Raw genomic sequence first — 15,450 nt, 5'->3', positions numbered from 1 at the left:
TGACTGTATAGATACAAGTGAACCTAAGTAATCAAGATTACTAACATAATTAGAATAGATTCCTGAGATGAACAGTAATATATTCCAGCATTATATACATATGTCTAGAAAGAACACTCCATTATTGAGTCAGACCAAATTCCACACCTTACCCAGCTTAGGCCCCCAAATTCTTCACTGTTTTGCTTCCCATTTGACATCTAGAACTCCTGCACATATAGTGGAGGGTGGGGGGGAAGGTGTCAAAGGGACAGGCTTTTTTTCTTTTTTACAACATTTAATACACAGAAATTTATCAGGTCTAACAAGGCGAAATAATCCAAAATAGATAAGGAAGATAAGAAGAAACCAGACAATAAGTAGCTCATGCACATTAACAAATATTTTTCTTGGAGAGCAGCTCCAAAACTGCATAGAAACTGTACAGTAGGTACTGCAGTAGCAGTGAGCATGATAGAAAATGAACTCCAAGACAAACTGAAAATGTACTTCCTTTTCATGCTGTACAGGAATGATAAACAAGTAGTTTGACATGTTTGGCCTTACATTCTGCCCTTTAATTTTCAAAACATGCAGGCTGTCAAGTCTCATATCCCCTGGCTTTTCTGAGTAAAGTGTGGGTGTCAGAGGCAAACGGATCCCTTCCCCTGACAGAGCAGGGAAAACAGAAGGGCAGTATTCTCAGAGACACATACTGCCATGTGTTCACCAGACAGTGATTTCAGTGTTTAAAATGAAGTGTCAGGCTTTATTACTTTTAAAAACTTAATATAGCATAACTTAAAATAGTAGGGACAACTTCTCACAATGATACCAATACCCAGTTATCATAAAACATGATAGACAAGGCCTGAACCAAATAGTAGCAGATTAGGACTACAGTTGTTCAAACACCACAAAAAAAGCAAACAGCAGCAAAACACAGCTTTCATCCTCTTTTGCAAGTTATTTTTAGTGAAACCCTGACTTGTATTAGAGGAGTTATTAGATTCGAGTATCTTCACATCTATCAAAATAATTAAAATACACACTTCAGGGTTACCACGTGAAAGAAGGAACTCTGCATCTGATCATTCACTACACATCTTGTTCATTACATTAAAGATCTATGCTGCACATATATCTTCTAAAAAAATGCAGCTTAATGAACTTCAGAGAAACACACCCTAACTTGATTTGGCCCACAGTCCTCAACTTCCCATTTTCTACAACTTGTCTTCAAGACAACGAAAATATTCCAAAACTAACAATGTAATTCTCTGATAAAAACTTTCAAATATTCTAGCTGAGAACATTATACCTGAAACAAAAACAATTGTTCAAGAAGCTTTTGCGGTGGAGGGGGGTTTTTGAAACTCTTTTCAGTCAGTTCTCTCAGCATATCTGAGCATACTCAGATTTTGTTCTTAGAAGCAGTTTTTACAAACTCACATATCTTTGTTTCATACAAGTTTTTACTTTCTATGGTTTTCCATTACAAATAAATTCTTCAAGCTTTCACCAACATCACTGCTATTTAAAAAGCTTGGAGACAAAACTGCTCTTACTGAAAGCAGAAATCATGGAATTGTCTAGTTCCATACACAGAAAAGGAAAAGAAGGCTTGACCCGCACAGGTCAGACTTGTCTTCATGATAAAATAATTTGAGTTTTATCAAAGACTTTTTTTTTTTTAACTCTTTTTTTAAAAGGTATTATCCTTAAAAAATAATCCAGTTAATGTTTTACAGCAGTTATTCCTTTACATCAATGAAATTTTCATTATATGAAATAAAGACACTTACCACTCTTCAGTTCGAAGCCTACAGTCCTTAGCTTCTCTTTCTAGTGTCTGAGACTTGATCTTTATGCAAGAAGATAATCTCACAATGTAAGTGCTGACACAGCAAGACATTGCATTTCAAACTTTTGAAACTTGCAAGCAAGAGGAAAAACTCCTTACTTCTAATTTGGCTTTATCATTCTGCAGCTTTTCTATGGTCTCTGTGTACTTCTTCGTTAAGCTGTCCACCACAGCTTGGTGCTGGGCAGCATCAGTTTCCAAAACCTCCAGTCTACTCCTCAGCTCTGCTTCTAAACGTTTGTGCTGCTCATCTGCTTCAAAGAACTAAAGGAAGAAAAGCAAAGCTCTTTAAAAAAAAGCTTCATTTTGTTACTGAATCCAGTCCTATAAGTCACTCCAATTTCATTAGCCAGATCAGGTTAACAGCAATTACTAGTTCTCAGACAAACAGAAATTTTATTTTATTTACAGAGAAAAGATTCAGGAATAAAGTACTTTAATAAAAACAAAGTTTTGTAGTACCAAGCATTCTTTAAATATATTGCTGACTAATAGCAGACACACAAAAAACTGAACTTGAGCCATAAGGTTTTTCTCAAGTTTTTTAAAGTGAAATGCATTCCATTTTGGTAAAGCAATTCCTGACTTAATTATGGCAACTTGCAGAAAATATTTTATACTTTAAAGAAATTCTGAAACAGTTTATGAACTAACAAGAAATTTCCATCCAGTACCAGGCTATTTTCATTAGGGCAGCTGTCACCAAAAGTTAAAAATTGAAATGAGAAAACATGTATTATGTGATTCCACACACTGTCTTAAACATCCAAAGTCAAAATACCTAATTTGCCTAGTGAAGATCTTTATAAACAAACTACCTGATATCATCCGCTGCTTTGCATACAACGAAGCTTCTAAACCCACCAGATTTTCAGACAGCACTTTACTTTCTGTATCTTTCTTTGTGTCACCAGCTTTCTGAACCAAAAATAAAGGCTAAACAAAATTTCACTCACAAGTATATGTAGTCGCTCATTTTCTTCTATTTTTTTCTGAAGATCTTCATTGAAGACACTTTTCTGTTCTTGACTCAACTGAGATGACGATTCTACACTTTTCTAAGAGAAACAAAATGCACTTATTATCTCCACATCCCAGGTCAGTGAGAATAGTTCCCATAGCTAATTCCCAAAAGAGGCACGTGAGCAGATGTCCTGCTGACACTGATATATCAGAAGGTGTGAATACTGCATGGAGCACCAGCCTCAAGGCAGCACACTTCCCTTCACACCCTTGTTACCCTACAGTGATACAACACTGCCGAAGGAAAGCCTCCACTCAGGTGTCCCATTCACACACACAGGGAATCACGTGGATGGGCAGCAGTCCATCTGAATTCACTGGAATCCTGCATGATACCAAAACCCTCCACACACAGGCTCAGTTGGTTTGGCAGCTGTGTGTAAGGCACAAGTGTCCGGGTGTAAGCCAGGCTGCTCTCAGCAGGCTATAGCACAAAGTGGCACGGAAAGCACAGGGTCTTTCTACAGATATCCCTCTGCTGTTTCCTCATTTTTCACCCATTTAATCCCAAAGACTCAGACCACCAGCGAATCCCATACACCACACTGCTGAAGAAAGGCATTATTGTCATTAAACACAGGGGAGACTCTTTGCATTTAAACTCAACACCAAACTTCAAGAGCTTGGGACAGGTAGGGCAGCTAAGTCACCTCTGCATTTGATGCCAGCCTGTGAATTCCACCTGAGATATGGGCACATGTTCTGCTCCTTCTAAAAAGATTGCACTCTGACACAAATCAGGGAACTAAAGCTGTGCATTTTGACACATGAATGGGAAAAACTCAGTGGCAGTGGTTTGCAAAGCTGCTACAGGCAGGCTGATGTCCTTCAAAATTTGGAAACACAACTAGCAAAACAGTAACTTACACAATATGAAATAAAAGAACAGAAGGGTCAAACTGCATTTGGAAGAACAATCTGTTGTGGTGCATGAACAATGTAGTCAGATGTATTATGCTTGTTAAGGAACTGGACAGCAGAAAAATGGACAAGAGTTTAGGAGAAAAGTAAGGAAGATGATCATATTACTAATCAATTGAATGATTTCTTTAATGTCACTCCGGATAACTACAGCACATTGAGAGCTGTAACCAAAAAGAAAAGACAGCAGTAATTAAGAGGGGTTTCCTCATGAGGAAAGTAGCAAGAGATGCTTGAGAATTACCTAAGTCCAAGCACACCACCCCTGGAATTCTGATGTTACCTACAGAAGACACAGCTGGTCTCAGAATATGATATCGCTAGGTTTAATCAGAAAGCATTTTGGCACAGAAAGATCACAGTATTGAAATTATTCCGTCATTTTGAAATGACAGAATACAAGCTAAACATTTAGATTTCAAAGCATTTGACAAGATTCACACAGAACAGCTATGATCACAGGCTGAAGAGTTAACTACCAACATCAAAATCCCAAAGCAAAGAGGTGCGGATGGGAAATGAGGAGTGATCAGCCTTCTGCATAGCAGCTGACTAATCACAGAGCTCCAAGGCATTTCCCAGTTGTTTGAACATTCAATAAGCATCCATAAAGGAAGACAGCAATTCAGTATCAGTCAGCTAACAAACTAGAAGAGAAATACGCAGCAAGTATTATATATATTGATACCCTTTTCATGGGTATTTTCACTTACATGAGGTAATAACACAAGTTCTGACAAGAACATTCAGCTCAACCCTTGACACAAAATACCTACTGCTAAAAATCAGGATAAGGCTTTGACAGGTGAGGAGCAGACATCTGCTAAGCAAGTTTTTCTTTGCCTTCAGCACATACCTTGTTCTTTTTGCCCCGAGCTTCACTTAATGCAAGTTCATCTTGAAGTAGCTCCACCCGCTTGGCAAGTTGCTGATTTCGAAAGGTCAAGCTGTCCATTTCTTGTTGCAGTTTCCTTAGTGATTGATCCTTCATCTTCAGTTGTTCCTGAATGACAAAAAAAAATTTGATTTTAAAATTTTCGCACTTATTTTTACACATGCTTTTGATAAGTAGTATCACATTAAAAACAAGAACAAATTAGAAAATCACTTCACTACTTAAACGCTGAAGAGGCAGAAAGTATCATTTCTAAACTGAAAAAAGTTATTTCACTTCCTTGAGCTGCCCACAGACCACACTCAAGTAGATATTTCATTCTACACATTAATCAACTAGAAGCAACCTTGCCCTTTTACAAAGCCAGAACTTACAGAGAACAACGGGCTAGCTGCAAAACAGAAATTCTTTTACTAAAATCAAGTCCCTTATTCATTCTTTTATTGACATTACTTTTTAGCAAGAAGTACCCCTGTTTACCTATTTTGTCACAGCTTAGTACACCTGACATGAGGTGTTTTTAGAGATTACCTTCAATGAGGCAGAATTTGCTTGCTCATCTACAACTCCTTTTTTCAGGACTTGGTTCTGAGCACGAAGCTGAAAAACAAGAGATGCCAGTAACTATGCAAGACAAGGGAATAAATAAAAGCTATTCATGAGAAAGTGAAGAAGGCATCATATTCTCTCAGGAGAGTACCAGGTGTGAATGCTTTTTCAAGTATTTTCTTCAGGTAGATAGCAGTGGTATCAGGTTGAAAAAAAGTATCCATTTCATATCCTGACTTGCCAAGAAACAAGAAGTTACTTTACCACCTGAACATTTTGGTCAAATAGAACAGAATTCTTACTCAATAAATACCTTTCAAGACCAGTTACTTAAATATAGTTAAGATTTCAAGACCTAGGACCGGATATGGAAAAGTTGCAACCTCGTCCTTGACTAATGAAGTTCTTGGTCATACTCAGTGTGTCTCCCCTCTTCTCCCCAAAACTGTTTATAAACAGTTCTGGAACATAAGCAGGACTCACAAAGTCAAAATCTGTATCAATTCAAGAGAAGTTGAACTCTAATGCAAAATTACTTATTACCAGTGTCAGCAGATGATCCAGAGAGAACAGACTGACAGAAAAAGGCACAAAAAGCATAGAAGGAAAAGCCCTCTAAGCCTCACTTACACAGTACACAAAATCTGAGCTAAAATCACTGCAGTGAAAAGTGATACTCAAGAAATCTATTTCCCAGTCACTTCACAGAGTACCTCTACCCTGCAGCAATGAGGATACCGACAGTTCCATCTTCCCATTCCTTGAAAATTGCTTCAATCCTGGTTTCTTCAAAGGCAGTTTGTATACATTTGACATGTGTGAGTCCAGCTGTTGCAGATATAAATTAAAAGGGTTTGTACAGTGTTTGGGAATACCTCTGGCAGGTGCATATAAGGCAAGGCTCAATGTAAAACAGCAATGGCTCACTGTTTCAGTGTGATGACTGAGTGTATTTGAAAGGTCAGAAGTCATTGTTAAACACAGCTGTTTTCCCTGCAGTATTCCCACTGTGCTGCTCAGGCATCACAGAGGTAAGACAAGAAACTTCCAAGTGCACCATGGAAAAACTTCCAAGCACGGGGTTTCCCTAGCAAGAAAAAGCAGTGCAGTAGTTTTCCACACCTGTTTTTGTGCCACAGCTGCAGGAACACATCAGGTGCAGAGAACGAAGCAGCTCAGTCCTGCTGCACACACAGACCCCAGACACACAGGCTGCCACAAGCTGCAAGAGCCTTTTGACCATTCCTTCATGAGAGAGCCAGAAGCTGCAACTTGTGTGCTTTCAGAGCCTCTTCTTCCCCTCATCCTCCTTCTGGACTGCTCTGTGAACCGAGAGGAAAAGCAATCCTTTGGCAGGGACTTCCCCCAGCACTGCTTGAGTCTGTCAAACTCTTGTTCACCTCTCTCCATGGCTTTCACAGCACCATTAAGTGAACAGGCTACTCCAGGGCTACTCTTCATTTCCACTTGCACACAACAAGCAGCCAACTGAACATGTGCACAAAGAGGAGAGGGTTCTGCAAAGGGGAGTCCCACAATGAACTGCACTGCACAAGAAATGGGACGAGATGAAAAAAATAGCTCCCACAAAGGATAAAGGAAGTGCCACAGGCTGAGAAGTGCACGATGAAGCTCAAAGAAAGCTTTGGGACATCATGATACTAAAAGAAAGAGGATCCAGCAGCTGGAACTATTGGAAGCTGTAGTCAGAAGCCCACATTTCAAATGCTCACTCAGGAATCAAGCACCAAAATCCCTCCATTATCTTATCCGCAGCCACTACTGATCTCCAAGGAATAACAGAGCCTCTGTATAAAACAACAAGACATATGAACTCTGACACCTACAAAGATGCAAAGTTAAAAATTAAATTTTCTTAAAATTATTTTGTAGAAGCTTTAAAAGGATATCTATCTGTGAACAATTTAGATTCTACACATGGTGTTTTTATAGCAGTTCCAAGGAGAACAGTATTTAAAGACATATGGTTCTGTAAGCTGGGATAAGTGTCAAATACAGACAAGTGCCTTGTGCCAGTCACCGATGCTGGGCTACACAAAACCAAAGTGCTGCCTTTCTCCCCCAAGGCTGCTGAAGGACTGTGCCATTCAAGACCAGCAGTCTCCTTTTTATTAAAGAAGAAAGAATGAAGAGCTCCGTATTAAGCAAGGCTCCACTATTTTAGAAGTCATCTCAGGCACCTTGGAAAGGAAAGGCTTTCTCCACTATGGGCTACAAATCTTTGCAAACCCTGTGTCAAGCAGCACCAGAAACAGGATGCAAAGCCACCTAGGGCAGAAGAACGGGGACAGACAAGAGGCAAGTGCGGAAGCAAGTGTCCTGCTCACTTCCAAGGCGCTGCAAGCACCACTGCCAGCGCCGAGTTCCCACACGCACCGCCCAGAGAGCTCACACGGGTGAGACGCACGACCGAGACCTCGCAAATGCTCACACTCAAGCGGATAGAACCAAGTTTCGTGCCCGAATGGGAAGCGGAGAATAAGGGAAAACACTGTCATTTCACTTCCCTGGCACAGCTGAGCCCGCTGTTTGTACTCCAGGATGTCTTGCAGACGAAGCCATTCTGCCCTCGCGGCGCTCCCCCGGCACCTGCAAACCCCACCTCCCGCGCCGCCCCGAGTCTGCCTCCGCCTCATCCCCCGGAGGCGGCACCCCTGGGCCCCCAGCACCGGCCGCTGCCGCGGAAACCAGCGCTGCAGCCCCGAGCGGCGCCGAGGGGCGGCGGGCCCCGGTGCCCGGTACCTTGGAGTACTCCTGGGCCAGCTTCTGGTACTTCCCCTGCAGCTCCGCCGCAGCCGCCGCCATCTCCGCCCCGCCGGCTCGGTTGGACTCGGCTCCGCTCGGGCCGGACTCGGCTTGACTCGGGCGCTCCCGCCGGCCCCGCACGCCCTGCGAATGGGAAGACGCACTTCCGGGTTCAGGGCGGCGGGAACGTGATGACGTAACGGCGCGGGGCGGGGGGGCGGAGCTTTAAGCCGCCGGCGCCACCATCTTGACGCAACTTCAAGATGGCGGCGGGAGGGGGGCGGGGCTGCCGCGAGGACCTGGTCACGTGACACCGGCGAGGCGCTCGCTGTCACCGGCCGTTGCCATGGCGACGGCTGCGGGGCCGCGCGCGGCCTCCGGGCTAACGGGGCGCCGCCCGCCCAAAAAGCTTCGCCTGGGAGCGGGGCCGGGGCCAGGGGTTCATGTCGTGATGATCGCGATGCGAAAAGCGGCGAGCGATGATCCGGTGCCCCGGCGCCGTCCCTGCTTGGGCACCGTGCCCCCGCCGGTCCCGCGGGTCCCCGCCCGGGCAGCGCTGTCGCCAGGGGAGCCCCGGGACGCGCGACACGCACCGAAACTGAGGCAGCCGCGGTTTTTTGCGGGCCCGTAGGGGACTCAAGGAAACAAAAGGCGGTTCAGACACTTCCCATGGCTCGCAGTGGGTGTCACTGCCAGCGCTTGGATCTCCCTACAACCTCCAGCCTTCATACACTAATTGAAGGAGATATTGAGTATATCTATTATATCCTAAGGAAGGAGTACACGGGTAGATCCCGGGTCGTGCAATGCCCTCTCAAGCTGCAGCAACTCGAATTCCACAGGCTCAGGCATCATTCCGAGGGGATCTCATCAATGCATACAAATATCTCGAAGGCAGGTGCCAAGGGGATGGTGCCAGACTCTTCTCAGTGGTGCCCAGTGTTAGGACAAGGAGCAATGGCTGTAAAGAAAACACAAATTCCACCTCAGCACGAGGAAGAATTTCTTTACACTGAGGGTGGCAGAGCACTGGCACAGCTGCCCAGGGAGGTGGTGGAGTCCCCCTCCCTGCAGACATTCAAATCCCACCTGGACTCGCTCCTGTGTCACCTGCTCCAGGTGACCCTGCCTTGGCAGGGGGTTGGACTGGATGGTTTCCAGAGGTCCTTTCCAATCCTAACAACTCTGTGATTCTGTGTTTCTGGGTATCTGCACCAGTGTTTTCCTGGGGGGGCCCTTCTCTGCTCTCTTCTCTCCAGTGTGCAGGTCTCTGTTTTGGAGCCACCTTTGAGCTTCTCCAGTGTTCAGCCATCCTTTGGAGATTGCTGAGGCTCTGCTACTTATCTCCTATTTGCTTCTTTATCCTCAGATTTGCCAAACATTTAAACATGTATATAGCGTCAGCACGCTTCAAGCAGAAACTGAAAACATCATAAAAGGTGTATTTGGTCCTGCCAGGTACTCAGACAATGCAGAATTTTGTTTCTCAACATGACTGGAAACAGATGTGTAAGGAAAAGTGTAATAAGGCAAAAATGTGATGAGACTTCACCAGTATATGCTGAGCATCTGGCGATTTGCAGGTTAAGAGCTTTCTGGTCTAGGACAGAGATGTAGCAGCAAATTATTACTTTTGTTCAGTTTCCATGGTATCATTTTTTTTCCACTTGATTTCAGCACGGTGTCTTCATAGCTGTTCCTCAGTAGTGGGTAGTGCTAGAGGTGATAAATCATCGTTTTGTTACCTCCTTTTGTCTTTGTTCCCATTAAGTAGGAGTGGATAGAAGGTGCCTGCAATGGAAACTAATTTTTTTCCTTCATCTTGAGGCTTTGATGGTGTGTGTGTGCGCTATTCCTTTGCTCATCACAGTAGTGGAGTTGGTGAGCCCTAAATATGACATGGGGGCCAGATTAGTAAATAGGTTTGTACCTCCAAAGGAAGGCTTAACGTCGGAGGAGATGATCCATATTGCCAACAACAGCACTGTGCATTTTTAGGAAGTAAAAAAGGAGAAATAAGCAAAACACACAGAGTCATCGTTCATCCAAATGATCTTGCTGCTGTTCTGCTTGACCAGAAGAGCTTAAACAGCAATCCTGGAATAAGAAATAAGGAAGCTCTAGTTTTTAACAATTAGAGCAGATACACTTCTCCTTCCATTCCATTTTGCATCCCCTACAGAAGTTTCTAGCAAAGCAAATGGGGTTTGCAGTTGCTGCACATCAGGGTTAAAAGCAGCATGCTTTCCATGGTATGTCCTTATATGTCAGTGCAGTTAATTTTGTACAGGAAAATTATTGAAAGCCTTTACATTTGACTCCCACCTGTATTTTTTGGGTTGCATTTTCCAGGATGTGTCTTTCACTGAAGTGTTACACTGAAATACTTTGAACACACTTTGCAAGTACTCCCGAGTTTGTGCTGCCTTCAAAGATGCTTTTGTGATGCAGTTTTCCCCTTCTCTCTGGTGCAGTGAATGCTGGCAGAGAGGTTTCACAGCTGAAAGCTGGGAAACGGAGCTCAGGGAATTACAGTGCCTAGTTGTGGCAGAATAAATTGCTTCCCCACTGACAACAGCAGTGCTCCTGACTGGGCAGCAGGCACTTGGAGTGGAAGAGCACAGAATTTATTTGCCTGCATCCCCACAGAGTGGCAAGATCCAAGTGTACATCATATAGGGCATTTATCATAGGAGGGAATGCCAGTTGCTTGAAACAAGTGAAAGGAGCGAATAAAAGCTGGCTGCCTTTTCTGCTTTAAAGCTGAGATCTGGCTGCAGGATTTTTAGGCTCATCAGAACAGCCCTACTTCAGTATATTTAAGCATCAGGCCAGCCTCTTGTGTTTTAAAGTGGTACTGTCTCTTGCCCAGTTTCTCATGGATCCCAGGGTCCCTATAATGTTAATGTTGTAATTTATCAGTGTCCCATGGTGGTACTTGGCAAACAGCTTCAGCAAATTTCCCCAAAAACACAGGTGACGAAAGTTAGCTTGTTTGTTGGTTGAGGTTTTTTAACTCTCTCGCTGGAAATTCTCAGATTCATCCTTTTGATTTGCCATGGCAGCTGCAGTGCTACTTCCCCAAACGTCAGCTGTGAAAAAATGTCTTTATTGTTCTGTTTCCTCACAAGCACATCCTTAATTCTCACCTCTCCCTGGAAAGCAAGGTTGTCCCAGCACTGCAGCCCAAAGACGTGTCACTGCAGCGTGGTGTCGTGAGGCTTCCACAGCACTGACTCAGTAATTGCAAGGGACTGGTCCTCTTGTCGCAAGTTCGGAGCGAGAGAGCTCATGGGAGTGGAATCCCAAGCAGTGTGGGGTGGTTGCCACAGGTCCCCCAAAATACTGCCTCCTGCAAACACACCCATGGGGATATAAGTACAGGTTACGGCAGCGGAGCTTAATGCAAGCTCATGACGTGTGGAGCAAAGGAATCCCTCCCAACACTCATGGCATTTTTGTTTCCATGGGGGAAATCAGATAGCAAAAGACAGACAGTATAACCGAGGCTGTCCTTCCCTTGTGCCTGTGCTCAGTAGCTGGTACAATGGGTGTTGAATTCTAGGTGCTCTCTCAAGACAACTAATTTATTTAAGAATCACAGTGATTTCAAAATGTCCCATTTTCAAGCTCATTTGTCCTCCCTCCTCTGCTCAAACCGTGTCATCCCCTCTGTTTAGTCAGAACTTGTACTTACAGACCCCGGGAATAGGTGCAGGTAAAGAAATAAACAAAGAACATATTTCAGATTATTCTGGATGTTTTCTGTGCTTTGGGAAAATAAACTTCACTGTCATCACTTATGTCCTCACAAGTACTCACAACAAAAGGGTTTCTAAGAGACAGAAAAAATTCAAAAATGATTGGAAGGGAGCCATCTTCAGTCATCAGACTATCACAAGCAGCACATAAACCACATCCTCGGAAGCTGCGAACACCCGAAACTGGTGTTTTGTTTCTGTTATCGTAGCAACGGCAAGTCTGAACAGCAGGATGTGTGCTCACAATGCACGCTCGTTATTTCTCATGGTGCCTGTAACAAACTGCTCGTTATGAATAACCTTTCACCTTATCAAAACCTGATTGTTCTCATAAAAAAAAGCAGCCAAGTAGTAAAAAAAAGTGTAGGTATGTACAGATATGCGCCTCACAGAACAGTTTAATTATTATTCTATTCATTATCATCATTCACTGTTTCCATAGCATTTAAAAATAGAAATGAGAACAAGTCTCTCTCTCTCTCTCTCTGATTCTCTCTCCTTCTCTCTTTCTCGTGTCCCTTCCCAGCCCATAGGTTAAATAGCTTGAGTCATCCATAGGGTGTGTGCATGGCCAGGGGAGCGGTGCCTTTGTACAGGAAGAAATTGCTGAGGACGAGAAGATGGAAAAACTGAGCAGGCAGCTGCCGGTGCTAAGTCAGAGTTGAACTTTGCAGCTCACGTTCCACATGGGTACAACGCATACCAGCCCTGGGTGCAACAGCAGGAACTGCTGCAACCCCTCCTGAGCAAATCCTCACTGATACTCTCTCCGTAAAACAGCAGAACTAAGTAACAGCTGAAGAGTTACAATTATTGAAAGCTTTACATTTGACTCCCACCTGTATTTTTAGGTTTGCGTTTTCTAGGATGTGTCCTTCATTGAGGTGTTACATTGAAATACTTTGAACACACTTTGCAAGTACTCCCGGGTTTGTGCTGCCTTCAAAGATGCCAGCGGTGGGAATGGGAACTTGGAGCAGTGGAAGGGGGGATGCCTCAGGAGGATTGAAAAGCAGCAGGACAGTATCCCAATCAAATCACCTGCTGAAAAAAGTGCCTTGGCAGGGATAGGTTTGCCTTTGTGGATTGGTATGAACTGGGAAGGAGAGAGAGACAGCACGAGGAGCAAGGACGTATCAGTTTTAAACCCTAACAATGGGAGGAGGAAGATTCCTAGGTGTGATTATGAGGCTCAGAGGAACTCTATTAGCATTTTTAAAAATATGAATAATCTAATTTTTTAAAATTTTACTGCATTTGGGGGGAAGAAGGGGTTGTGCAGTTCTCAGTGTTTTTTCTTTTGTTGTTGTTGTTGTTGTTGTTGTTGTTATGATACTGACCAGTTACAGCAGCTTTATCTCAGCTGAGTGAGATACCACATTAAGATGGTAGCAGTGAACTTGAGTGCACTTACAGGGGTGTGTAGTAATTAATCAAAGAGTGACACAGCTGGTCAGAAATATTTCCTTTTTTTTTTTGTAAAATACCTGAGTAGCATTCCAAGCCTCCACATTTTAGAAAGAAATAAAATGTAGATAATTATTAAAAAAAAAAGCTACACTAAACAACCACCCCCAAAAAAATGCACAAAAAACCTATCCTCTGTAGAACTTCATCATTATCTGTAAATGCAATGATTTAAAAGAATTAAATTTTTCTGGTGTTAAAACTCCCTTAAATTTCATAATTACATCATTTTTTTTCAAATGGCTTTAGATAAGATGACAAGCTTCTTAACCTAGATGAAATTCAGCAAGAAACAAGAGGACACATAATATTACTACAAATGGAAGCTTAATTGTTATTGCCAGCTTCCCATCCACCAGCGTTCATTCACTTGAAATCCAGCATTCCTTAGAAGGAAAGCATGGGTGAGCCACTTGCACAAGCCAGCAAAGAAAGGAACATTCCCAGAACAACAATGCAGGATTTGCACCTCTAATTGTGTCCCATATTTCTGTGTATAGATCAGAGCTAAAATGAAATTTGGTAGCAAGCTCTACCTGAGGCGTTTTTGCTTCTCCTCGTTCTGAGACGTTATCCGTGATAAATAAAACAGCACCACTACGAGGGGCAGGGTATTTGTGAAGTTGGGCACCAACAAGTAGGGATTAACCAGCACACTGGAAATAATGAACCTTGACAGATCTAGGGTTAAATATTTTAAAATTAGATCCTGCTGAAAGCCGAATCTTGTCGCTTAGCAACAGCCGCACGGGATGCTGCTGTCACTCAGAGGATGCTTCTCTGGGGAGCTCACATCACGCTCACAGAAAATGGGCTGTGATTGGGGCAAGGTGACATCATATTTTAAGGTAGCAGCCAACACGATTGCACTCAAGCTAATACCCAGAGATTTAAGGAAACATCTCCTCTTTCGGAACGGCTCAGCTCTGCCCACACCTCACCTGACCCAGGGAAGAGCCTGCGCGGAACAGCGGGACGTGTTAGCCAGCACAGCACAGCCAAACTCAACAGGTGGAGTTTTCATCCTTTAAATTACTCAGAGCCAAAAGAAAAGCAAAATGCCTGCTATTTGTGGAGGCCTGACTGTATTCAGAGCATGGAAACCTCCACCAGCAGTTCAGAAAACACGCACAAAGCCAGTGAGAGAGAATAAAATGTACCCTTACTGAAAATAACCAAAAATTCAGTTGGGCAAGCTAATTTTAGCAATTTTAACAACTGAAAACCTACTGGATTTTAGTAAGGAACCAAGATACCAAGTTAATTAAATTTTTAAAAAGCCTTTGAGGCACAAAATCTGTTTTTCAAAGCAATGCTGTGTTAAGGTTGGTACATGCACCTACAGAGATTTTTCTGAACACCTGCCTGGCAACTCTAAAGCACATAAGCACATCAGAGCATCTGAGGTTGGTCTGAGAGAAAACAACCTGCATTTTTAAGTATGAAAATACACAGATTCTTAACTGCTATCAGCAGTTCTGGAATGGATACAGAAATTGGGTATTCAGTCCAACCTAGTACAGTGCCCACTAGCACTTGGAGAGTCAAGGTATCAAGGAAATGGAGGTTATGGCAACCAGCAGAAGAGCAACACTCACGTAGACATACCTAGGTTTAGGAAACTGGATGTCCTTCTCCGAACATTGAAAGAGCACAGACAGGTCCTTCTTTCTTTATTTTGGGCAGGCTGTGCCAAAAAGTCTTTCCTGGTGAGCAGGAAGGTCACCAGGAGGGATCACAAAGATTGTGACAGATCTCATTAAATCAACCTCCAGGTCATGAACTACCAAACTTCCTGCTGACTGGGGCCTCACCATTTGTCAGTGATGGAGGAGAACAAAGATAGGGACATATTAGTTGATAATAGGATTAGTCAAGCACATGTGGCCAGGTGAAGGCCATGCAGGCAAGCGTGCTGCAAAGGCAGGGAAATATTAAGGTCAGGTTTCAAAGTAAAGCACTCTAGAAGAGTGGTTTTTACTCCTCTCAGGCATGTGCCAGCAGGCTGACTTCAGTCTGGAACTGAGGTACAGAAAAGTGGTTAAGAGGAACGAAGATCATGTCTTCCAAACGGAAAACAAATAATTCTGGTTTGTTTAACAAGTCAAGAGTCTAAGGAGGGAAATGATTGCTTTTGTACTGATGCAATAGGAAAATAAACATGCCGCTGTTTAATGAAGAGCTGTTTAAACGAACCCTGGCAGAGGGTAGGTAGTAATTTTATG

General features: G+C 43.3%; 1 protein-coding gene across 1 annotated transcript in view; it reads right to left on the bottom strand.

Annotated features, from left to right (window-relative positions):
- The window catches only part of PPP1R21 (protein phosphatase 1 regulatory subunit 21), a 31,832-nt gene extending 23,654 nt beyond the window's left edge, over nucleotides 1-8,178 (bottom strand). The window contains exons 1-6 of the mRNA XM_039569257.1: nucleotides 7,995-8,178; nucleotides 5,214-5,282; nucleotides 4,644-4,790; nucleotides 2,800-2,901; nucleotides 1,943-2,107; nucleotides 1,785-1,843 (exon numbers count right to left, since the gene is read on the bottom strand). Coding sequence (XP_039425191.1) covers nucleotides 1,785-1,843; nucleotides 1,943-2,107; nucleotides 2,800-2,901; nucleotides 4,644-4,790; nucleotides 5,214-5,282; nucleotides 7,995-8,057 — 605 coding nt within the window. The 5' untranslated portion in view covers nucleotides 8,058-8,178. The remainder of the gene's footprint in view (nucleotides 1-1,784; nucleotides 1,844-1,942; nucleotides 2,108-2,799; nucleotides 2,902-4,643; nucleotides 4,791-5,213; nucleotides 5,283-7,994) is intronic.
- Nucleotides 8,179-15,450: the final 7,272 nt, after the last annotated feature.

Source organism: Corvus cornix, chromosome 3 (assembly GCF_000738735.6).
Source record: "Corvus cornix cornix isolate S_Up_H32 chromosome 3, ASM73873v5, whole genome shotgun sequence".
Taxonomy (NCBI): domain Eukaryota; kingdom Metazoa; phylum Chordata; class Aves; order Passeriformes; family Corvidae; genus Corvus; species Corvus cornix.
This window is presented reverse-complemented; position numbering and strand designations above follow the sequence as displayed.